Source organism: Dipodomys spectabilis, unplaced genomic scaffold, assembly GCF_019054845.1.
Source record: "Dipodomys spectabilis isolate Male_0828 unplaced genomic scaffold, ASM1905484v1 ptg000210l, whole genome shotgun sequence".
In the NCBI taxonomy this organism is placed as follows: Eukaryota; Metazoa; Chordata; class Mammalia; order Rodentia; family Heteromyidae; genus Dipodomys; species Dipodomys spectabilis.
This window is the reverse complement of record NW_024870887.1, coordinates 7924687-7950335: the sequence shown is the minus strand read 5'-3', so window position 1 is coordinate 7950335 and position 25649 is coordinate 7924687. Positions and strand designations below refer to the sequence as shown.

The window sequence follows — 25649 nt, the reverse complement described above, 5'->3', positions numbered from 1 at the left end:
TAATTAATGTACTTTGGAATGTCTGGGTTTTTTTCTATAAAACATACTTCCCAACTCTGCTCAATTATAAAAATGACCACTCCTTTTTTGTAGACAGAGTTTTGCAATAGAGCCAGGCTTGACTTGAACTCACAAACCTCTTGCCTCTGCCTTCCATAGACTGGAATTTTAGGTATACACCTCACCCATTTCCACAGCAGCACTATTTTAACAGCCAAGAGGTGGAAGCAACCCAAGTGTCCACTAGATGAACAGTAACAAAGTGCAGCTGAACACATGGAAAGGAAGGAGGCTCTGACACCTGCTACAACATGGATGAGCCCAGGAGACAAGATGCCTTGTGAATAAACCAGGTACCAAAGCACAAATACTGGAGGATTCCACTTTCATGTGGTGTATCAAATAGTTAAATCCATGCGACTACCACTACTCCTAGTGGATGCCAGGAGTGATGGGACAAGGGAAATAGGGAGTTGTTTAATAGATACAGAATTTTAGTTTCACAAGATGAAAAGTTCTGAACAATGGCTGCTTAATGACATGAGACAAATATCCTACACATGTATCATGTCATTTTTTTTTTTTTTTTTTGGTCCAGTCTTGGGGCCTGAACTCTGGGTCTGGGTGCTGTCTCTCAGCTCTTCAGCTCAAGGCTAGCGCTCTAACACTTGAGCCACAGCGCCACTTCCGGCTTTTTCCTTTTTGCTTATGTGGTGCTGAGGAATCAAACCCAGGGCCTCAGGCATGCAAGGCAAGCACTCTACCACTGAGCCACCTTCCCAGCCCTCATGTCATTTTTTAAAATTAGTTTTGCAAACCTTAAAAAAAATACTTAGTCTGGGCACCAGTGGCTCATGCCTACAATCCTAGCTACTCAGGAAGCTGAGATATAAGAATTATGGTTCAGTTCAAAGCCAGGAAAGTATATGAGATGCTTTTCTCCAATTAGTCATCAAAAAGACAGAAGTAGAGCTATGACTCAAGTTATATATAGGACATTAGCCTTGAGCAAAAAAGCTTGAGTTCAAGCCTCAGGACCAACACACACAAATTAAATAGGGATTGGGGTGTGGCTCAAGTGGTAATGTTTGCCTAGCTAACACAAGGCCCTGAGTCCAAACCCTAAAACCACAACTACAACAAAACAAGTTGATTACCAAAAAATACTCATGCACTCAAATGTATGAGTGTGAGCACACACACACACACATATATACACATACATATATATATATATATATATGTACTTATATTTCCTCTTAGATGATAAAAAAATCAATTCTATAGGTTACATTATTTATAAAAAGGTTTCTTTACTATTTTCATCAATTACTTGCAGAATTTTACACTTCCTTTTTAACATAACTGCTCAAAACAGTATCTAATTTTACTAGCTACATTAAATATAAGTGAGAGAAAAAAATAACAAAATGGAACAGCAAAGTTAAAGAAACAGAAAGAGCTGGTGCTCAAGCCTGTAATCCCAGCTATGAGGAGGCTAAGATCTGAGGACTGGGGCAGACAAATCCTAGTTCCAATAAACTATAAAGGGCCAGAAGTGGAGCTGTGAGTAAAGTGATAGAGAACATGCCATAGTGAACAAGAGCACCAGGCTGAGTTCTTTGCATCATTTGCATGCACATATGTGCATGCACGCACACACACACTCACACACACTAACAGAAAGTACACGCTTGCTGACAAGCAAGAAATAGATCAGATTCTCAAGGACAAGCTCTCCAGTCATTGGGACAGAAAGTGGGTATTCATTCGGTCAGATCATATCTGAAGAAAAACACAAACACCAAAGGCAAGGGGGTTCTGAACTGTCTAACCTGCATGGGGTTAATCTTCACTGAGCGTTCAAAACACTCCACGCATTCTTGAAGCTCCTTGTTCCGAAGGTGAAGCAGGGCCTTGGAGCGCTGGGCCCGGGCGCTGCGGTGCCCGGACAACTCCCAGGCCTTGTCGTAGCAGGAGTGATCTCTGAGTACATCTCCCAGCAAGCAGTATAAACTCGGCGTCTCTTTTTTCTCCAGCTCTTGCCTCAGAATTTCTTCTGCCTGGAAACATCAGAAACTATGAAACTGCTTTGACGTGATTAATCTTTATTTTATCACATGTGCACATTTTACTCCACATGAAACAAATGTGTATTTTCAGCATTTGAGAGTACTTGTGTATTTTATGCATCTAGGATGCTGGCTACAGAAGAGAGGCTCAGGAGAAAGAAGTACAGTACCTGTAAAACAGGAAGAAGGAATGGGAGGCATATGTTGTTCTACTGGCCTCTCTAGTCCCCACAGCACCTAGGGCTCACTTCATGGTAACAGGCTGCTGCCGCCTATTTAACATCTACGTCCCTGCCCTGGTTGTTACCACAATGACTTCATCAGAGCAGTGCCTATAATTCACTCTATCTTCTCTCCTTCTTTCCTTATTTTCTTTGTTCGTTCGTTCCTCCCTCCCTCCCTCCCTTCCTCTCTTCCTCCTTTCCTTCCTTTCTTCTCCCTCTTTCATATTTTTATTTTTAAGTAGCTGTACAAAGAAGATTCCATTCAACGAAGTATTTTATGCATAAAATGCATCTTGATCAATGTCATCCCTTTCAACATTCTCGCCTATTCCTTTCAATCCACCTCTTCCCTCACTTTTCTTAATTTTGTAGTATATCCACTGAATTAAAAAAATTAAAGCATTATTATAAACGTGATGTACAGAGTGCACTGAATTTTTTATTATTTTTATCGATTGATTATTTTTGGTCAGTCGTGGGGCTTGAACTCTGGGCCTGGGTGCTATATCCCCCACCTCTTCAGCTCAAGGCTAGTTTTCTGGTTGTTAATTGGAGATAAGAGTCTCACAGTCTTTCCTGCCCGGGCTGGCTTTGAACCAGGATCCTCAGATCTCAGCCTCCTGAGTAACTAGGATTACAGGCATGAGCCACCAACATCCAGCTGCAATGAAATTTTGACTACACCTTGCTCTTCCCCCTGTTCCTCTCTTCCTTCCTTCCTTCCTTGATTGCCAAAAAACTTTTAAAAGAAAGGAGAAGGGCTGGGAAGGTGGCTCAGTGGTAGAGCGCTTGCCTTGCATGCATGAGGCCCTGGGTTCGATTCCTCAGCACCACATAAGCAAAAAGAAAAAAGCCGGAAGTGGCACTATGGCTCAAGAGCGCTAGCCTTGAGCTGAAGAGCTGAGGGACAGCCCCCAGGCCCAGAGTTCAGGCTCCACGACCGGACCCCCCCCCCCAAAAAAAAAAGAAAGAAAAAGAAAGGAGAAGATACAGTTTAGTAGGCTAAAAACTTACTTATTAAACAAGTCACATCAAACCTCTCAGACAAAAGCTGTGACCTTATCTGGTCCCAGACAGTGCATTCACTTTAGAAATGAACTCATCCTGCAATCACTGTGCAGGCTCGGCTATTACAACGCCCACAATTCAGAGCCTCCCTGTTGCTGGAGCTAATTCTGCACTGGCTACTATCATCTTCCACTGCACCTCAACCATGCCTGACACCTTGCTTCTGATGAATTTTACCAGAGAACAAAACCCATGACAGTCACCCTACTTTGCATCCTCACCCACCTTCACATATACAGCAGTGCTATCCCTAAAGATGCTAAGATAACCATCAGCAAAACAGACATAGATATCCTGGAAGGTTGCCCTCCAGGAAGGTGAAATGAGAATGTAAAGTCTCTAATGCATGTACATTGACTCTTTGAAAGTCTGTATATTTGGTTTGACATAAGTTGAACATATCTACAGTTCTTAAGCTGTCTGATTTTTGTGAAATCTTTTTTTTTTTTTTTGTCCATCGTGGGGCTTGAACTCTGGGCTTGGGCGCTATCCCTGAGCCCTTTAGCTCAAGGCGAGCACTCTACTGCTTGAGCCACAGAACCACTTCTAGTTTTCTAGTGGTTAATAGGAGATAAGAGTCTCACGGACTTTTCTGCCCAGGCTGGCTTTGAACCGTGATCCTCAGATCTCAGCCTCCTCAGTAGCTAGGATTACCGGCGTGAGCCACCAGTGGCTGGCTTTGTGAAATCTTTTAAACAAATTTCTGGATATTGGCCCCCTCTGCATTTGTGACACAATGTCAGTAACAAGGCTTTTCAGGACTAAGCTGAAAATGGAATCCGATTTTATACAGCAGTTGCTAAGGGAAAATAATTCTAAACCCCAAATAGTCAAAACAAATGTGAGCTTTCAGAATATAATGCATGTAATTTCTCCAGTCACAAAGAATATGAGGTATTAATGTATCTGAGTATAACTCTGTAAGGCTACCCATACAGAGATGCATATAACTAAAATTATATACAACAGATTGTAGCTGTTACCAACTTTTGCAACAATAAGCTCATAATGTGGTTGAAGGTTTTTCTCTCAAGAAAGACATTGGTACTTGGGACCCACCCCAATCCAGAAATTCTGGGAGCGAATTCATTTAATAGTAATTCCTTTCCACTTCAGCCAGTTACAGTGGATTCTACATGCGCAGTAATATAATGGCATTAGAGTAACTGCATGCAGGCACTCTACCCTGGAGAAAGTGGAACTTCTCCGACTGGTCTCTTATCAGGAAGATGGTGAGCAGGCAAGGTGGTGTAACACTCATGTCTACAACACTCAGTGATGCAGGAACAAGGCTCTGTGGACTAGGCAGCCGGACATTAGGAGGAAAGACAAGTGTGAGGCAGGTTTCCTGCTTCCAAGCTCACTAGATTACCCGAAGAGAGAAAATGACCTTCAGTGTTTTAAATTCACAAGGTCAGGGAAACAGGGAATCTCCACGATAATCTAAAATTTTACTTTCCCTTGTAGCTTAGCAGAATCAAACATAGCCAAAATGAAGTGTAGATAGACCCTGCCACTCAGGACTGCTAAAGAACAATGGAAGATGAATTCAGTTTCATTAGTTCTATCTGAAAGTCAGGGTTGATCAAATAGGTTTTGGTCTTATCACTTCCTTCACTGGCTTTCAGCTAAACATTTTATTTTTCTTTGGTGACAGTTCTTAGATAGATTTGTGACTATGGTCAGAGTGCCACAGTGTGTTTCTCTTAAAATACTCAGTTGGAGTCCGGAGCTGCAAAGTAAATAATCGCCCTGTCCTGAGGTCATTAATGTTATAAAAACAAACAAACAAGCTAATTCAGAAGAGGAAACCACAAGGGAGATGGTAAGACCAGAGAAGAGTTGCTAAGCCAGTCTCCATCTACTGCCAACTGTATGAGAAACCCAATCAGTCCCTTCCAGAATTCCTATTACGCAGAAACCATGAGAGAAAAACAAATGACTATAATCATTTTAATCCACTAAGTTTCCAGTGGGTTTGTTAGCAACAGGAACAGTAGCTGTTGTTTAAAGCTACTATATCACGGCCAAGAGTAGAAAAGGGTATTAGGCTGGGAAGGTAGCTCAGTGGTAGAGTGCTTGCCTTGCATGCATGAGGCCCTGGATTTGATTCCTCAGCACCACATAAGCAGAAAAAGCCAGAAGTGGCACTGTGGCTCAAATGGTAGAGCACTCGCCTTGAGCTGAAGAGCTGAGGGACAGCATTCAGGCCCAGAGTTCAGGCCCCATGACCAACCAAGAAAAAAAAGAAAGAAAGGAAGGAAGGAAGGGAGGGAGGGAGGGAGGGAGGGAGGGAGGGAGGGAGGGAGGGAGGGAGGGAAAGAAAAGGAATGGACGGACGGATGGACGGACAAGAAAAGAAATCTGGGTTTGGAGATACCTGAGTCACTCTGCTAACATACTGTCTTTCACCCAGTTTCTACCAGAGTCATCTTATAGACTCAAAGACTCTTAAATTAAAAAAAAAAAAAAAAACTAAATTAAATTAAAAAAGAGGAGAATCCAACCACTTAGGAAGAACCCTAAGCCACACCCCAGTCCTTGTGTGCTTTCAGTTATTCTGACAGGATCTGGAGTTTTTGCCCAGGTCAGACCCAAACAATAACACTCCCACCCAGGCCACCTATACAGCAAAGGCCATAGCTGTGTGCCAACAATCAGTTTGTTAAGTGTGATGGGTCTTACTGATATTTTTGTCTGGGTTGCCCTAAAACTGCATTCCTCCCAAATTCTACCTCTCTAGTATCTAGGATTACAGACATGAGCCCCCATACCCAGCAAAATATCTTTTCTTTGACAGTTAGCTGCTAGTGTTAAGCCTTTAGGACTCCAACTGGTGAGTGATAGGCTTTATGGGAATCCGACCATCCTACAGTAGGCCTAGTAAGTCTCTGAACCCATCCAGTGGTTACTTCCCCAGTTCCCAAATACACTATTGAATTAGGTATACCAAGGAAAGCCTTTCTTAAGTGGAGGGCCAAGAGAAAGCCCACAAAGCTCCCCTTCCCGTTAGAAGTAAATCCAAGCAACACTACCACAATGACTTGAACTACTATTAAAAACTTGAAAGGTACAAGAAGTGTGAGTGGTGGACAGTTTGAGGGTATGTATGTCACTGACTTACACACTCAAACTGAAAACACACCTGGGTCCTTGAAAGCATCATGGATTGTTATAAACTTAGCACAGAGATGGCTCCAAAGCAGCTACTACCTCAGGTATGATCTTATGGGAGTCATTATCCTTATACAGAAAGCAGTCTTTAGATAGAGATACCCAATAGCCAACCTTCAGTGAGCTCACCAGCACAGAGAAAAGTACACTTCTCCTATCATGCCTCAGAATTACTTGGACTTCATGCACAAGCCTTGAGTGTCTCACTACCCCATCAGAGCTTATTAGTCCCTCATGACAGCACATTAATAAAACTCAAGAAGCCAGGCACTGGTAACTCACACCTGTAATCCTAGCTACTCAGGAGGCTGAGATCTGAGGATTGCAGATTCAAGACAGTCTGGGTAGAAAAGTTCTTGAGCTCTTATGTCCAATTAACTACCCCCAAACTGAAAGTGGAACTGAAGCTCAAAGTGGTAGAGGACTAGCTTTCTTCAAAAGCTCTTGGAAAGAACCCAAGCTCAGAGTTCAAGCCTCATTATCACCACTACCACCACCACCACCTCCAACAACAACAACAAAACTCAAGAAAAAAGATTAAAAAAAATACAAAAAACAGTGTCACCATGTGCTAGTAGCTCATACCTAGCAATCCTAGCTACTGGGCAGGTAAATACATGAGACTCCTATCATCAATTAATCACCCAAAAGCCAGAAGTGGAGCACTAGCCTTCAGCAAAAATGTTCAAGGACAGCTTCCAGGCACTGAGTTCAAACCCCACTACCTGCACATGCACAGGTGTGGTGCACGCCCATTCACACACACACACACACACACAAAGTGTGCCAAAGTCAACCAAAAGCTAATTGGAAGCCATCATATGCTTGATACCATAATTTGTAATAGGTAAAATTATGTTCACTTTATAGAAGTTCATTTGAACAACAACAACAAAACAAAAACAAATAATTAACCCCAAGGGACTGGAGGCATGGCTGAGGTGTAGAGCAACGGCCAATAAGCAAAAGCGGCAGATACTGAGTTTGAGTCCTGATCTTGGAAGAAAAAAAACAGTTCACTTGTTATATTACCCCCTAAGGATCTAGTCTATTAGATAAAACATAAACATTTATTCTAAAACAACCATTAATGTTTCCCTTTATCAGAACTCTTCTTTAATTATATAATGTAACTACTGGTACTCCACCACTTTCCCAACAGCAAACTCCCAAATTAAAGGGTTACATTCTTGCACAGACCCATGTACTGTTGTATGCTATAGCAATTGAGAAACAGTGTTGCCTTAAACCCTTTCCTCTTGTTTCTAAGTTAGAGCTGGTCAGAAGGGACTTCTCAGAGATTTGAAAAGTGAAGGTGAAGCAACACATTCACATGGCAAAATTGTCACAGTCAAGTATGGTGTCAAACAAGATGCAGAGGGGATCTGCAGGTCCCAGCTTGACCTGTGCGACTTTTCAGAGGCTGACCCTGTCCAGCGGCAGGCCTTACTGATTGAACTGATGGAACTCCAGGCCCTAGATACACTTTCACTGTGGATTCACAGTGTTGCTAGCAACGAAGAAACTAGCAAACACTTTCTAGAACCTCTCCACCAGCTTCTCTAGTGGTCCCATCTCAGTGGCCTCAATGGTTAGAAGCGCTTGGCTTCTGGGATACGGGTATAAATTCTGGCTGATAAACGGTGGTACAGATGGACTGGTGGATGATGACTGCCTCCCTGCTCCTGACTCCTTTCATTTCTTCATTTTCCAAGTTTGTCCATATTCCCTAACAGATTTAAAGTGGTCAGCTGGGCATCGGTGGCTCTTGCCTATAATCCTAGCTACTCAAGAGGCTAAGATCTAAGGATCATGGTTCAAAGCCAGCCTGAGCAGGAAAATCCATGAGACTCTCATCTCCAATAAACCACTCAGAAAATCAGAAGTGGCACAGTGGCTCAAGTGGTAAAGCACTAGCCTTGAGCTGAAGAGCTGAGGGACCAGTGCCCAGGCCCAGAGTTCAAGCCCCATGACCGACAAACAAACAAACAAAAAACAGATTTAAAATGGCTCTACTTCTATAAATAAAGCAAGTGTAAGTGGCAGCATTCTTTTATTTTTGCCTTTTATGTAAAAGAAACTTTCTATGTATATTCCCATTTGATAGTGATTTATAGGCTAGTTTTTATCCATTCCATTGTTGAATGTATTATCTCAATCTCTATAATAATTCTGACAACCAGAAAGTACCCATTTTGAGACAAGGAAGTAAAAGTTTAGAATTCTTGGTCAAATGGTCAGCCCCCAACCAAAAGAAACTAAGCTGAAAAGCAAGAATCATGACTCTAGACTTAATATTATTCCACAGGTAGATATCATGATTTCAGAACATCTGAAAATTCTCTCCATATTTTAAAAGAACTGGCCAAGGGCACCAGAGGCAACTATTTCAGAAAAAAAAAAATATGACTTATGACAAAATTTTTTAGCAAAATAAAAAGGCATATTTTATTACAGTCATTCCTTCATGATTATTTATAATAATAATTTTAAATATATATGAACTTATAACATAGCCCCAAAATACATGAAGCAAAACCTGACAGGAATGAAGGGAAAAAAAGAGGCTTCACAACTGATTTTCCATAATGGATAGAAGAACTGAAGAAATGGAAATGGAAAACTTGAATAAAGCTACAAACCAACTAGACCTAATAGACATTTAAAGAATGCTATACCCAATGATAACAAGACAGATATTCTTCTCAAGTACACGCATCCTTCTCCAGGATATAGTTTATGCTGTTATAATGCACATCTCAGTAAACTTGAAAGGACTAAAAGTTATTCAATATATGTTCTCCACCCGCAACAGAATTTGATTTAATTTTTTTTTGGGGGGGTCCAGTCATGGGGCCTGAACTCTGGGCCTGGGCGCTGTCCCTCAGCTCTTCAGCTCAAGGCGAGCGCTCTACCACTTGAGCCACAGCGCCACTTCCGGCTTTTTTGCTTATGTGGTGCTGAGGAATCGAACCCAGGGCCTCAGGCATGCAAGGCAAGCGCTGTACCACTGAGCCACCTTCCCAGCCCCCCGCAACAGAATTTGAAACCAGCAACAAAAGGGAATCTGGGCATCACAAATATGTGAAAATTAAACAGGATACTCCTAAATAACTGATGCATCAAAGAAGAAATTACCACCAAACTAAAAACACATTAAGATAAATAAAAACAGGAACATAACATTCCAAATTTATGGGATATGGCAAAAGTATATTTAGAGGGAAATTTTAGCTCTAAGTGCTATTTTAAAAAGAAGAAATATTTCAACAATCTAATCTCCAATCATAAGTAACCAGACAAAAAAGGGCAAATGAAACCCAAAGCAATCGGAAGGAAGGAAATAACAATTAAAAAAAAACAACTGGGGTGTAAATAAAAGAAACAGAAGAAAAAAAAGTAACAAGAGAAAATAGGCAAACCAAAAAGTGGTTCTGGACACTCCAATTACTGTAATTAGAAATGGAAGAGGAGGGGCTGGGAAGGTGGCTCAGTGGTAGAGCGCTTGCCTTGAGCTGAAGAGCTGAGGGACAGCGCCCAGGCCCAGAGTGCAGACCCCACGACCGGACCCAAAAAAAAAAAAAAAAGAAAAGGAAAGGAAAGGAAAGGAAAGGAAAGGAAAGGAAAGGAAAGGAAAGGAAAGGAAAGGAAAGGAAAGGAAAGGAAAGGAAAAAGGAAAGGAAAAAGGAAAGGGAAAAGGAAAGCAAAGGAAAGCAAAGGAAAGGAAAGAGGAAAGGAAAGAGGAAAGGAAAAGAAAGGAAAGGAAAGGAAAGGAAAGGAAAGGAAAGGAAAGGAAAGGAAAGGAAAGGAAAGAGGAAAGGAAAGAGGAAAGGAAAGAGGAAACATTGCTACCACCTACAAATAAAAAAGATTATAAGGAATTCTATACTCCACAAGTACCCTATACTAGAAATAGAATGCAAGATTCACACCATCAAACCATACCTTACAAGTACTTGCTTGACAAAAAAAAAAATCACTGTATGCATATACATATATATGTATATATGCACATATATATACATGCATATGTATGTATGTATATGCATACACATCAGTTGTGAGGCTTGAACTCAGGGCCTTTTTGTGCTCAAGGCTTGTATTCTACCACTTGAGCCACAGTGCTATTTCCAGCTTTTGAGTGGCTTATTGAAGATAAGAGTCTCATGGGGACTTTTCTTCCTGGGCTGGCTTCAAACCACAATACTCAGATCTCAGTCTCTCAAGTAACTAGGATTACAGGTGTGAGCCACCAGTGCCAGGCTTCTGTATGCAAATTTATTCTACTTCTAAGGACAGAGCATTAAATCGGAGTCCAAGACCTAGTGTTTATAACCGTACAAATAAGACAAAATAAGTATGCAAGTTTAAGATTAAATTTACATCAGGAAAATCTTCACACTGAGAAAGGCTGAGACAAAATTTCACCTCCATGTTTGCTTCCTCCACCTAACTGCTATCAACAACACAGTGGGTGGTAGGAAATGTGTTGCTTCTGGGGATGGGTGTGGAGGGCCCCCAGAGAGGGGCGGCTTTCTACAGAATGGGAGAAACTCTGGAGCAGTGACCCTGCCCAGTTTGAACTCATCTCTTTCCTCAAATTCTTTATCCTGCATTTTTCTGTTAGATAAGCTCATTCTTTCTCCTTGAGATCTTCCACCCCTTTCTGCCAAGACTGTTATCTTTCCCAGGGGCCCTGTTTGCAGGCAATATATTTCCTTTTTTCAACTAGTCGCGTTCCACTCCTGTCTTCTTCATTCTCTCCAACATGTTCTAATTTTTTCCCTGTGCCTTCCCTTGTCCACTCAGTTTACACAATCAATCACTAAAAAAGAACTACAGAAGACACTCCAGTGAAGATGCCTACAGCCCAAAGGCACTGTGCACAGCTTCTGTAGCAATGCTTTTACTGTACACCAATGTGAACCACCAGAAATCTTCACTAAGTCCAAATTCTTTGATGTATCTAGTGATGGGTTGCTGCTTTTCTATGGGAAAATATAGGCTTATAATTTTATAGAGTGTAAGAAAGTTTTCCTCTAAATGTCTACTAAGGTAAAAATAGGCTTCCACACATGCAAAGGATATTTAAACAGGGCACTGTGCTGCAAGAACTTCATCAGATGCAAGCCCTAACGATCTCCCCAACTTTCACATAAACACAAATAAAGGCTGCTCCAATAATCTCTTACTGTGGAATTCTACATGCCTATAGTTATTAATTATCCTTAATACAACTTTCTAACAACAGGTAAATATGGATAGTAAAATTTTTAACATGAAACTGAGACAACCACGATTCAAGCAGAACCTAGAAGGATAGGTGGAATACTATTTAGGTGTGCATGGTGGTGGAGGTGGTGGTGGTACTGAGATTTGAACCCAGTCCCTTATGCTTGCCAGGCAAGCACTTCTACCATATTGAACCCATATCCCCCCATGCTGGAATACTACGTACTTTACCAGGGAAACCTGCATGTTTAGAGCAAGGGTCACACAGTTAAGTGCCTAGAGATTCTTGCCAGCTTTTAAGAATGAATGAACCAGGCTTGTTAGGGACCGTCCAAGAGGATGGTCTGAGCTGCCGCTCAGCTCTTACCACTTTAAAATATCAGTGTGGAACTGAGCCCAGTGTTTTTATATCTTTTCACTCTCCAAGAAATCTAAGTATTGTAGATGAATCTGGCAGCATTTATTGTTTTTTTTTCTTTTACTACCCCCTCCCCCCCAAAAAACACTGTATAAGGCAGATTAATACTTTGCTAGCCTACCTTTGCCCACCTATGCAAAGCTGCACACTCCAGATTCAGAGCACTCAACTCCTACCCTATGGTGAGCATCAGGTGTTCTTTGCTCTGCCCAACACTTTTTCCCTGATTTGGGAGTAGCAGAGCTCCCCTTTCTTGAGGGGAACCCATTCCCTCACGCCTTGCCTCGTGTAGCACAGGCAGGACTTTGAGATGGGAGGCACATGAGTCAGACCTCTCAGTGTTCTGCAGTGTTTCTGTTAGAGATAAAACATTGACTACATTTTTCCAGTGCGATTACTAAGTGTGGGCTTCCTGTGGCCATAATGTCTGCTTCGTGGAGAGAGCTATAGTCATAATGACATCACTTCTCTCCCCCCCCCCCCCCCCCCCCCACCAAATACAGCAAGGTCTACTCAAATGTTCTGTTGTGTGAACCACTGGATTCCCATTCCTAAACTAGTGTGTGCTGATTTTTTTTTTTTTACAACCAAATAAGTTCTAACACATTTCTAGAAAACTGTGTGGCACATCCATTCTATAAACTTTCAACCATAAGAGGAAGAGCTGTGAGAATGAAGCTGTCATTAGTCAGGAAAAGCAAATGCCAGCACTCTGTACTTAATAATGTATGAACAAATTAAACCAGTGTTTGACTGACTGCTCTTCATTTGTACTTACCTAGTTCAGAATCAAAGTATTAGATGTGGAATGTACCTAGTGTTCAAAGAGGAACACAGCCCTCAACTAAAGTCTGTTTTCTTCCTCAACTCTCTCTGCTGGAAAACCAGGCAGGAAAGTAAAAATGCATGAGATTTCACTTGAAACAGCTGAAACAATTAAAACAGTTTCTTTTTGCTGAGCGCCAGTGGATCACATCTATAATCCTAGCTCAGGAGGTTGAGATCTGAGGATTGCAATTCAAAGCCAGCCTGGGCAGAAAAGTCTGTGAGACTTTCAATTAACCACCTGAAAACTGGAAATGGAGCTATGGCTCAAAGTGGTAAAGCACTAGCCTTGAGCAAAAAAAAGCTCAGGGATAGCACCTAGGCCCTGAGTTCAAGTCCCATGACTGACTAAACAAACAAAAAAGTTTCCTGAAAACCTGAAATTGTTACTTGGAACATTAAAATTTCTACAATCTCACTGGTCAACTATACAGTTTCCTCAAAGGCAGAAAAATTGAAGTTAACTATTAAGTACATGATAGGACTGAGCCAACAGGAGCCAATTCAGTGAACTCCAAGAGAAAGAGCAAATGATAGCATAAGATTAAAGCTAAATTTTTTCCATCTAATTCTAGTTGGGCACTGGTGGCTCATGCTACTCAGAAGGCTGAGATATGAGGATTGTGGTTTGAAGCCAGCCTAATCAGGAAGGTCCAGGAGATTCTTATTTTCAATTAATCACAAAAAAGCTGGACGTAGGACTGTGTTTCAAGTGGTAGAGTACTAGCCTTGAATGCAAAAGCTCAGGGACAGTGCCCAGGCCCCAGGTTCAAAACAAAAGACTTAATTCTAACCCAACATCAAGGTTTGTTTTGTTTGTTTCAATCAAATGTGGAAAATCACAAGAATGTCCCAGGAATTTTAGGAAGAACTCTATACAAGATAGAAACTGAGGGGCTATGGCTTTAGAGAAAAAATATTTAACTGTAAAAGGTAGGTTAAACAGAATTTGGGTTCTGAACATTTGTACATCTCAACACCTTCATATCATACTCAACTACTGTGTTTATGTGTCTCTGTACCATGAGACTAGCCTAAAGCCAAGCAGTAATATTTATAGCTCCAAATCAGATTCTAAGAATCTGAGGGTGTGTCCACTCTTATGACATATACCTTTTACTTAGATGACCCATGTTGAGAACTGAGAACTGAAGATGTACAGAAGCAAAAGAACTCACATATGCTATATTAGAACACGTTTATATTTATGAGTAAGGGTTGAAGCTTCTGGAGACTTGTAATATGTCAGGATTTGGTAAAGACATTTGCATATCTATGTTCATTACTATACTATTCACAATAGCCAAGTTATGGAAACAGTCCAGAGGCCCTACAATAGATGAGTGGATAAAAAAAAAGTGCTAATACACAATGAAATGTTACCTTTTCCATTAGAAAGAATAATTTATATAACTGTAATTCCTCTGTACAGTATTTTTAAATAAAAATATATATGAAAAAAAGAATAATATTATGTCATTTGCAGGGAAATGGATGACCTCGAACAAATCATGCTAAATGAGGTAAGCCAAGCTCAGAGAGAGAAATGGTGGAAGCTACATTTAAAATGTAATTGGACATGATAATTGTCAGGACTCTAGGCATTCACATACAAACAGATTAAAGGAGGATACCCTTAGGGGAGGTACCCACAGTCGTAACTCCGCTTAACATTCAAAATACTATTTATTGACAAAAAGTCCAGGAAATGGAAACAGGATTTTGTTGGTGGTGATTGTGGTGGTGGTCAGTGATGTTGTTTGTTTTTTTCTTTTTTTCCTTTTTTTTTTTTTTGACTATTTTTTTGGCAAGGAAGTGGGCACAGAGGGAGAGAAGAAAAGTGAATAAATACATCACTATACATTATGTGGAAAATAAACTATGCACGTTGTGGCAGGGATGAGAGGGGAAAACTGAAAGAAAGAATTGTACTCATTACTTGACTTCTGAGATGGTAACCCTTCTGTACAACACCTTAATACTAACTATGCAATTATTTATTTAAAAACAACAACAAAACAACTTCTGGAGAGATAGAACCCAGGGGCTTGCACATGTTAGGTCAATGTTCTGCCACTGAACTATATCCCCAGCCTATAACAATGTTTTTGTAAGTTGTTAAATGGGACATTTCAAGGTGGGAAGTTCTATGCTAAGTACTGCTAAAATTCTGACAGCACTGGGTCAAAGACAAGGCCTTGGGATTTGGGTAAAGAAAATGAGTACAAGTTAAGTCCAGCCTCTAATGAAAAGGCAGCTAAAGAACTTCAGAAAAATTATTCATACTTGAGTAAGAAGTAATTATGAAAACAGCTTTCTCGACTGGGAGCTGAACCTTGATTTTGTATCTTAACAGAGAAAATTCTACTGTGTGACTTCAGTGACCCTCATCTGACCTTGCATCTGGTCAGAACAGAGGAAAGAGAAACTGGTAAACCAATGACTTTAGAAAGCAAAAAAGTGGGGGGAAATGAGCCCATGGGCTGGGGTTATAGCTGAAGTGGTGAGGCACTTATATAGCAAGCATGAAACCCTGGCTTCAATGTCCATTACCAGGGGGAAAAAATAGAGAGTTCTAGACTCAGATACAATACCAAGTATAAAAAAAATATCTTAAGGACCATAGAAATGATAGATAGGCTCAACAACTAAAGGTTATTTTCATGGGGTGGTAAAAAAAAAACAGACAAAGAATTTAAAGACATGCTATTAGATCCGGCCTCCTGGCAGTAGCTTTAGGATTGAAAAAGAAGATTTGCACGTGTGTGTATGTTTGCACACAAGCTCATGTGTCAGACATGGAATGCACAAAACCGTGAGCACAGTCTAATTCCCATCTTTCCTCCAAGGCAGAGTACAAACGTGGACCCTGATTGTCAGTGTCTGGTTCTGAGACACCAGGAGACTGTCCTCTGGGAAGGTCCTCTACCATCCCTGACACCAAGAATAAGATGACTAGGGCAGACTAAGACAGCACCAAAACACCTTCTCCTCATCTAACTTCTTGTTCTATGAGCAGAAACTAAAAGATGAAAAGGACAAAGCTCTTTGCCCCTTCCCAGCCTGCCCTCACAGCCACCCTCTATGTGATGCTAGAGCCTATTCACTTACTTACAGAGCCACCTGTTCACTGTCTCTTCCATTCATGCGTGTGACAACACTAGGCTCGGGCTAGATTTGTCAACAAAAAACACTCCAAGTCCAAGGTGAAATAGAGTAATTAAAACAGGCCTAGTTATCCAATTATCTGTTGATCTCTTATTTGCATTACTAAGTTGTGGAACATTTCCCATTATCTTGCCTATTTTTGTCATTCAAGTGACTACAACAGGTTTTAGCTTACAAACTCGATGTACAATTTTTAAGGGACTAACAGTAACAATGACAGCGGCAGGTGTGGGAGATAGAGCAAGAAAGAAAGTATGTGCTCACTTACTAATGCCATCTAAAGTGTCAGAAACTACTCAAACATTGTAGACTGTTGTGAACAGCACAGCACGTGACAAGCACAAAATAATCACCTAAATAAAGTAGTACACAAGAAGCACTCAATAATTACACTATAGCTGGGCATAGTTGGCTCACATCTGTAATACTAGCTAATCAGAAGATGGATATCTGAGGATTGGGGTTCAAAGACAGGCAGGAAAGTCTATGAGACTCTTTTTTTTTTTTGGTCATGGGGCCTGAACTCTGGGCCTGGGCTCTGTCCCTCAGCTCTTCAGCTCAAGGCTAGCACTCTACCACTTGAGCCACCTTTCCAGCCCCAAGACTCTTGTCTCCAATTAACCGCCAAAAGCCTCAAGTGCAGCTGAGACAGAGTGCTAGCCTTGAGCAAAATAACTCAGGGATAGTGCCACGGTCCTGAGGTCAAGCCCCAGGATTAACATCAAGAATAAATATGATCAAATTAAATTTTAAAATTGCATTATAGAACAACACAGTCACAAATGTCTTTGCAATTTAGTGACCAAACACTGAAATTCCTGAAGGTTCCTATTTCTGTTTCTGAGGCTCAAGTGGGGAAATCTCTCACTGGTTTGTGGAGGAAGAATAGCATGGCAGCAATTGGAGAAGTATATTCTGCTACACGTAACATCATCTTTAGAAGAATTACACTTGGAGATCTGCTTCAATGCAGTTAACAGGTGAGCACACAACTTAATCACTGATTATAATGTAGGTCTGATTCTTAAATGGCTTACATTTAGTAGAACAGATAGGGCAGCGAATGGGTATCATAAGGTGCTAAAGAAATCCACATGAGAACAGCAACACCAAAGCCAAAAGAACGTAACTAGGAAGACTTCCTGTAGAGAGTAACCAACATGGAGAACCTGCAGAACTCAGGCGTGTTAGCTAAAGAAGGACAAAGGTTCTAGACACATAACAGCATGTCCACAGGTCCTGAATAGAAATGATGCTGCAAAGCCAGGAAACCACAAGGAATTTGGTCTTTCTAGAAGTTTAGGAACCACCTGAACATGAGAGTGTGAAGGGGGAGAGCAATGACAAAAGAATAGCACAAAAATAGTAATGGAAGCAGAAGCTATATCATGAAGCACCTGTAAGCCATTCCCAACACTCAGACTTAATCCTAGACCTGAAAAAGAAGTTACTAACAGGTGGGAATGACAGGGGTCAGGTTTGTCTTTAGGAAGATCACTTTGGCTCTAGTGTGAGAAAAGGACTTGGGTAGTCTTGTAATTCAAACCAAGACGAACCCCCAAGCAAAAAAAAAAAAAAAAAAATCCAGATAAATTGCTAAGAAAAAAAACTAACAGCCTCAACTGTTTTGGAAATAAAACATTTACTTACAATCTAAAGAAAAGCAAACTTTTAAGTGTTCATGGTTAGGCAGGCACTAGTTGCTCATGCCTATAATCCTAGCTCCATAGGAGGCTAAGAACTGAGGTTCACTGTTTGAAGCCAGCCCAGCAGGCAATTGCTTAAGCATCTTATCTCCAATTAAACCCCTAAAAAGCTGTAGCTCAAGTGGCAGAGCACCAACCTATAGCAAAAAAGCTAAGGGATAGCACCAGGCCTTGAGTTCAGGCCCCAGAAGTACACACACATGCAGACACACAAAACAAGCTGCAATTTTTAGTTGGAAATAAAAAAAAAAAAGAGTTCCTGGCTGAATTAATATGCAAACAGAGAACAACACTACATAAGGTTACATATTCTCAAAGAAGCCTTGCAGGAAGCAAGGACAAGAGAGGTCTCAGTAGGACCACACCCACTCTCACTTCCAACTGAATTAATGACAGCTTTGTCGTTGTTGCTCTTTTAGAGACTAAACCTGAGTAAGAATTTGTCACAAGCTAGTAGAAACTGTTGTGAGTAAGCCAGATACCTAAAAACCAACAGATGAGATCCACTTCTGATCCAAGGGTCAAGCAAAATTCACCTGAGGTGTTTTTCAGTGGTCCTTAAATCACAAGCATGTCCACAGGTAGTTTCTAAATTAGAAGGGCTGAGTTCTACTGCAGCAGAGTATACACATGCATCCCAGAACAAAATAATTAGGTTGAGGCATTGCTCTAAGTTTGCCGTTTCAAAATTAAGTATGCCATTGAGCATTAAAAGCAAGGATTAAAATTTCACAAACTTCTAGTAGTGGTGAAAACTTCTGGCACATGACCAAATTCTAAAAGAACCTCAGCTGTTTTAGAAATAAAACATGTGCTTCCAACTTGAAGCAAAACTCTTTAGGATCAGATCTGTATATACAAATAAGAAAACCAGATTAAGCCGGGCGCTGGTGGCTCACGCCTGTAATCCTAGCTACTCAGGAGGCTGAGATCTGAGGATCGCGGTTCAAAGCCAGCCCGGGCAGGAGAGACCGTGAGACTCCGATCTCGAATAAACCACCAGAAAACCGGAAGTGGCGCTGTAGCTCAAGTGGTAGAGCGCTCGCCTTGAGCTGAAGAGCTGAGGGACAGCGCCCAGGCCCAGAGTTCAAGCCCCACGACTGACAAAAAAAAAAAAAAAAAAAAAAAAGAAAACCAGATTAAGAGAAGTCTTTCATAAGACAAAATGCTAAAATTAGCATGTAAAATCAAGATGGGGATTGGTGTTGGCTACAATTCACAAAAAAATTGAATAATTACATTCCTAAAAATTTAAATATACATATTTCCAAGAGTATGTAGAAACATCAGTATTCATCATTACTATAAGACAATTCTTACAAGGTCATATGTGAACCTTAAAAAATAATTTTACAATGACTTAGAAGGACATAGTTAAAGCTCTTCACTGAGGGATAGGTGTATTAAATTCTTTCTCTTGTAATAAAGGAGTCACAGCTTCCCACACTTCCTAAAAATAATTGACTTGTTATCTCAAGACATGTATTGGGATCTACAATTCACCTACTTGCCTAATTATATTAAAATTAGCATCTCAAAAGCCTACCCTACTTTTATATAACATTCATTTATTTTTCAGACAATGTAAAAGACTAAAAATGGAAAGATTACAGAATAATATAATAGGAACTAAATCAAATTAGAAGACACTTGTTCATCTGATCATTTCTTTGTTAAACATTTGAGTGTAACTTTAGTACCATACAATGGAAACTGAAAAAAATAGTTAAATTCCTGAAGAAACATGATCTATATGTTATCAAATGTGAGATGTAATCAATCATAAGACAGTCTTAACAAAGAAGGAGAAAATGCTTTTAATTATGATCTAATACTATGAATGATTCATACCAACCTTGCTCTGCTTTGATTTTATTTGTCTACTCAGTAAAAAATGGCAATTTCTCCTGCTTTCAGTACATTCCTTGACATTGTAATTTTTTTTTCTTTACTGTTGGTCATGGGGCCTTAACTCTAGCCTGGGCGCTGTCCCTCAGCTCTTCAGCTCAAGGCTACCACTCTACCACTTAAACCACAGTGCCACTTCCAGCTTTTTCTGCTTATGTGGTGCTGTGCAATCAAACCCAGGGCCTCATGCATGCAAGCACTCTACCACTGAGCCACCTTCCCAGCCCCTGTAAATTATTTTTTTTAACGCTAGTACTAAGGTTTGAAGTTGGCCTGCATGCTGTCCCTTAGATTTTTCATTCAAGGCTGGGTGCTCTACCACTTGAGCCACAGCTCCACTTCATGTTTCTGAATGGTTAGCTGGAAGTAAGAGTCTCCTTGATTTATCTGCCTGAGCTGGCTCCCCATCTCCATTCTTACATCTCAGCCTCCTAAGTAGCCAGGAGTTCAGGTGTGAGCCACCAGTGCCCAGATTCTTTGATATTTTAAATGTCAATTTAGAAAATATATCTGGGGCTGGAAAGGTGGCTCAGTAGTAGAGTGCCTGCCTTGCACGCATGAGGCCCTGGGTTCAATTCCTCAGCAGCATATAAGCAGAAAAAGTCAGAAGTGGCACTGTGGCTCAAGTGGTAGAGCACTAGCCTTCAGCTGAGGGACAGCACCTAGGCTCAGAGTTCAGGCCCCATGACCAAGCAAAAAATATATATATATATGATATAAAGAGAGATGATATCATATGGCATATTTGATATATCATATGGTATATTTGATATATATTTATATACCTCATATATATATACATCTCAGTACAAAACAAAGTTTCTCCTACTTCCAAGTGTTTCTCTGCATGACTCCTAAACCCTGCTTTTAAAGATATGCTAATGCAATTATGACGATTTTTTCCAAGGGCAAATGTTTATTTCATTAATATCAAATTTATACCTATTTACAAATTTATGTCTTTTTCTCTATATTCAATGTTTATTAAAATAAAAATTTTCTCGAACATATGACAGTACTGAGACAGTGTCCATAACTCAATTGAAGTGACAATATTGAAAATCACCATAACTAAAGTGCACAGGAGTTGATAACCTGAAGAAATGACCACCTCAGCGAATACAGCTGAAACATCACTAACTGCTAGATACACTGATTTCAGAGGCATTGAAATAATTCCGAAAAACAACTCTCACAGCTCCACACCATAAGAGCTACACCCTCTCATGTAGCACTCTGCAGTAAGCACCATTCTATGTACGTTACGTATACTATTTCATGAAAACCTGTGAAGTAGATCACACACTTGTAGACAAAGAAACTAAAGCAAGGGGGATAAAGTGCTTACCCAATAGCTCAAAGCCGGCGTGAGGGCAGGCCAGCATCTGAGCCCGAGCAACCTAAATTCAGAGGCTATGCGTGACTACAGCTTAATCAATAACTGGCCTTGTGGTCTGACGTAAATCATAAGAAAAGGGATGCCTCTGCTTATTTAGAAAAGGAAGAGGAATCCACGGTTATGGAATCCTTTCCTAGAATCAAACTATCATAATTCCACAATCTCTACAATAAAAACTCTAGTTCTGTGCTATTTTCTCCATAAGCCAATACAAACCAAAGACTTTTACTATCACAGACTAATTAGTGAAACAAATGCATCTGTCACCATTACTCTAAATGACATACTTGGGAAGATATTTAAGAAAACTATGTCCTACTGTAATCTTAGCTACTCAGGAGGCTGAGATCTGAGGATCTCGGTTCAAAGCCAGCCCGGGCAGGAAAGGCTGAGACTCTTCTCTCCAATAAACCACCAGAAAACTGGAAGTGGCGCTGTAGCTCAAGTGGTAGAGCACTCACCTTGAGCTGAAGAGCTGAGGGACAGCAGCGCCCAGGCCCAGAGTTCAAGCCCCACAGCCGACAAAAAAAAAAAGAAAAGAAAACTATGTCCTACTATGTTGAAAACAAACTTTACAACTTCAGGGTGGGGGAGGGAGGAGTTGGGGAGGTGGGGAGGGAAGGGATGGGAGGGGAAAAACAAAGGAGGGGTAACAACGCTCGATAGGAAATGTATTCATTACACATATAACTGTAACCCCTCTGTACAGTATCTTTACAATAAAATATATGGATTAAAAAAAAAAGAAAACTATGTCCTTGAATCACTGTTTCTCATCTTTCATGTGATAGCAAAAGGTTGCTGATCAAAGATACAAACGATTCAATGGGAAGGTTTTACTCCACTATAAATTTTACCTAGTCACTTAAAATCTTAATTCAAAATTAACAATGTGTCAGTTTTTATGGCTATTCACAATGTGGAGTTCCTATTTTTCTTAAAAGTCAGTTCATGTAGGAGAGAAAAGTCCACTAACAGATTAATAACAGATGCAAATGCTGCACTGTTTTCCTTCTTGACGCAATTTAAGAGTGGAATTAAATAAATATACATCATACACTAGACAACTCTTCTACCCCAAGAGGGGTCACTGTAGCCTTTGGATTTCTTATCCAGGCTGAGGCAGCTGTTCTGCCTCCTAGGTAATCTCCCATATAACCACAGGCTCTGCGATCAGACAATGAAGATAATTAAAATAATTCCTGCTAGGCACTAGTGGCTCATACCAGTAATCCTAGCTCCTCAGGAGGCTGAGATCTGGGGATTGTGGTTCAAAGCCAGCCCACGCAGGAAAGTCTATGAGACTCTTTATCTCTTATCCTCGGCACTGTCCCAGGCCATCAGCTCATAAATAAATAAATCCTCATATTTCACTTCGAAGCTGTCCTATACCATAGTCAGTAAAATCAAATTGCAGTGTCTTCAGAGCTTTCGTTCTTGTTTCTTAAATGTCAAATATATCAATTTCAGTCCAATTTTCTCATTTGTTGACACATAAAAGAATCTGTCCTATCAGAAAACAGAGAAACATTAAAAAGTTTCTGAGAAAAAATGAAAGGAGGAACATAAGAGAATATTGGCAAAAGGGAGCTTAAAAACAAAATAAAGGGCCAGGTGCCAGTGGCTCATGCCTATAATCCTAGCTACTAAGGAAACAGATCTGAGGATTGCAGTTCAAAGCCAGCCCAGGCAGGAAAGTCCATGAGACTCTTACCTCCAATAAACCACCGGAAAATCGGAAGTGGCACTGTGGCTCAAGTGGCAGAGTGCTAGGAAGAGCTGAGGGACAGTGCCCAGACCCAGAGTTCAAGCCCCACAATGAAAGAAAGAAAGAAAAAAAGAAAGAGAGAGAAAGAAAGAAAGAAAGAGAAAGAGAGAAAGAGAGGGAGGGAGGGAGGGAGGGAGGGAGGGAGGGAGGGAGGGAGGGAGGGAGGGAGGGAGGGAAGGAAGGAAGGAAGGAAGGAAGGGAGGGAGGGAGGGAGGGAGGAAGGGAGGGAGGAAGGGAGGGAGGGAGGGAGGGAGGGACTGGGAAAGAGTAAGGTAACAGAAGGCACTGTATGGAAATATATTCATTACCTGACTCAGGCAATTGTAATCCCTCTGTACATCACCTTTATAATAACAACGAAGTAAATTAACTTAAAAAAAAACAAAACAGAAGAAAGGAGATGCTCAAAGGGACAGAGTCCTGTGTAGAAAGACTAGTACACAGGGTCTTACTCTTACATACCTTCCCATGCTGCCCCAGCCTTTCATAACAAATGACCACGTCTTCCCACATCTCTAGCTTCTCAAATATTTGAAGGGCTGAACTGGTGCATCCCAGCTCAAAGAGCAAACTTGCAAGTTGGCGCTAGAAAAACAAGTTAGGATATTTAACATTTGTTCATGTACACAGATATTTCGGTTTCACTTACAGGTTATAAAGAGGAATTTGTGATAATCAAGATTACTTCAGCAAGGTTCTTTATAGGAGATGAGGAATTAAAAAACTATATAGAACCTGTTCAATTTTTAAGAACAATTATTTCCTTCTGACCTAAAGATTATATATGAAAATCTCTATTTGTAAGCGTAAGAGACAGTAGATGAGTTCTGAAAAGTCTGAGTAGGCAGTGTAGATGACATAAATGTTATGTCAGTCATCTTGAACTATATACAAGTGGACCTGTGACTCTTTCTCACATAGGTTTATTCAAAATTTATTTTAGGTTCATTCTAATAAACTACTGCTTTTCCTAGTCCCTGGGAGATAAGCAGTAAACTAGGATAGAGTCAATGAAGGGTACACATACACAACATATTATGGTTTAGAAGTATGTAGTAAGAAACAAGGTCAGTAAGCAGTAGTAAGAAACAAGGTCAGAAAGATGAAAAGGTAGACAAGATTCTTCTTTTTTTTTTTTTTTTGGGTCCGATCGTGGGGCCTGAACTCTGGGCCTGGGCGCTGTCCCTCAGCTCTTCAGCTCAAGGCTAGCACTCTACCACTTGAGCCACAGTGCCACTTCCGGCTTTTTTCTTTTTGCTTATGTGGTGCTGAGGAGTCGAACCCAGGGCCTCAGGCATGCAAGGCAAGCGCTCTACCACTGAGCCACCTTCCCAGCCCTGACAAGATTCTTCTTATGCACACATTGCATGCATAGTATTGGCACTTGAACTCAGGGCCTCAAGCTCTCAATTGACTTTTTCAATCAAGGCTGGCACTCTACCACTTGAGCCACAGCTCCACTTTTGTGTGTATGTGTTAGTGTGTACATGCACACACGAACATGTACATGCATTCTATGGTACTGGGGTTGAATTCTCCACTTCTGGGTTTTTGCTGATTAATTGAAGATAAGAGTTTCCCAGACTTTACTGCTCAGGCTGGCTTCTGTTCTTAGAGTTCAACCTCCTGAGTAGTAAGGATTACAGGCCACTGGCATCTAGCCTATATGAGATTTTTAAATAAGAAATAATTTCATTAGTAAGAGCTACATTGAGTTCTCTTGAGTACATATACCATTCTTTGAAAATTCAGCTCACATTTAAAACTGGATATGGAAGATACTGGATTAAGAAATTTTTTTCAATAGGATGGACATCAGTGGTTCATGCCTGTAATCTTAGCTACTCAGGAGGCTGATGTCTGAGAATCAGAGGATTGCAGTTCAAAGCCAGTCAGGGTAGAAAAGTCTGTGGGATTCTTCCTCCAATTAACCTCCAAAAAGCTGGAAGTGGAGCTGTGGCTCAAGTGGTAGAACTCTAGCCTTGAGCAAAAAAGCACAGGGACAGCAGAGCAGGCCCTGAGTTCAAGCCTTAGGACTGACATAACAACAACAAAAAATTTAGACAAAATGAAATAGACAAAACTATAAGCTAGCATATTATTGAAATACATAAAAAGTGGTCTAATATTTCTGAATCCCATGAAATACAGAACAATTTAGCAATTTCAGAGCATTTGCTTAAACTTTTCAAATAAACTAGACATAAGATGTGGGACCTATAATAAAATTTAGTGCAAATGTAGTATTTCACTTGTCTCATTTAGTAGGTAAAGAAGTGGCATTCAAGATTTTATGGCTAGTTAGTGGCAAAGAGTAAATCTCCCTTTATAATAATTTGTGCTAGCTGGGTGCCAGTGGCTCACGCCTATAATCCTAGCTACTCAGAAGGCTGAGATCTGAGGATCATGGTTCAAAGCCAGCCCAGGGAGGAACGTCCATGCGACTCTTCTCCCCAATTAACCACCAGAAAACCAGAAGTGGAATTGTGGCTCAAGTGGTAGAGCTCTCTCCTTGAGCTGAAGAGCTCAGGGACAGCAATAAGGCCCAGAGTTCAAGCCCCATGACCAACCAAAAATAAGTTTGTTTTTTTTGGGGGGGGGGGATAATCTCTTTACCTTTAAAATAACACATAAAGAGGCAAGAAAAAGGGTGATTTAACTTTTGTTTCATTTGAGGGTGCTATTGG

General features: G+C 40.7%; 1 protein-coding gene across 2 annotated transcripts in view; it reads right to left on the bottom strand.

Moving 5' to 3' along the window:
• Positions 1–25649, bottom strand: part of Ttc27 (tetratricopeptide repeat domain 27) — a 134360-nt gene that overhangs the window by 47631 nt on the left and 61080 nt on the right. For both annotated transcript variants that reach the window (XM_042696777.1, XM_042696778.1), the window contains exons 12-13: positions 23425–23547; positions 1836–2063 (exon numbers count right to left, since the gene is read on the bottom strand). In XM_042696777.1, coding sequence (XP_042552711.1) covers positions 1836–2063; positions 23425–23547 — 351 coding nt within the window. The remainder of the gene's footprint in view (positions 1–1835; positions 2064–23424; positions 23548–25649) is intronic.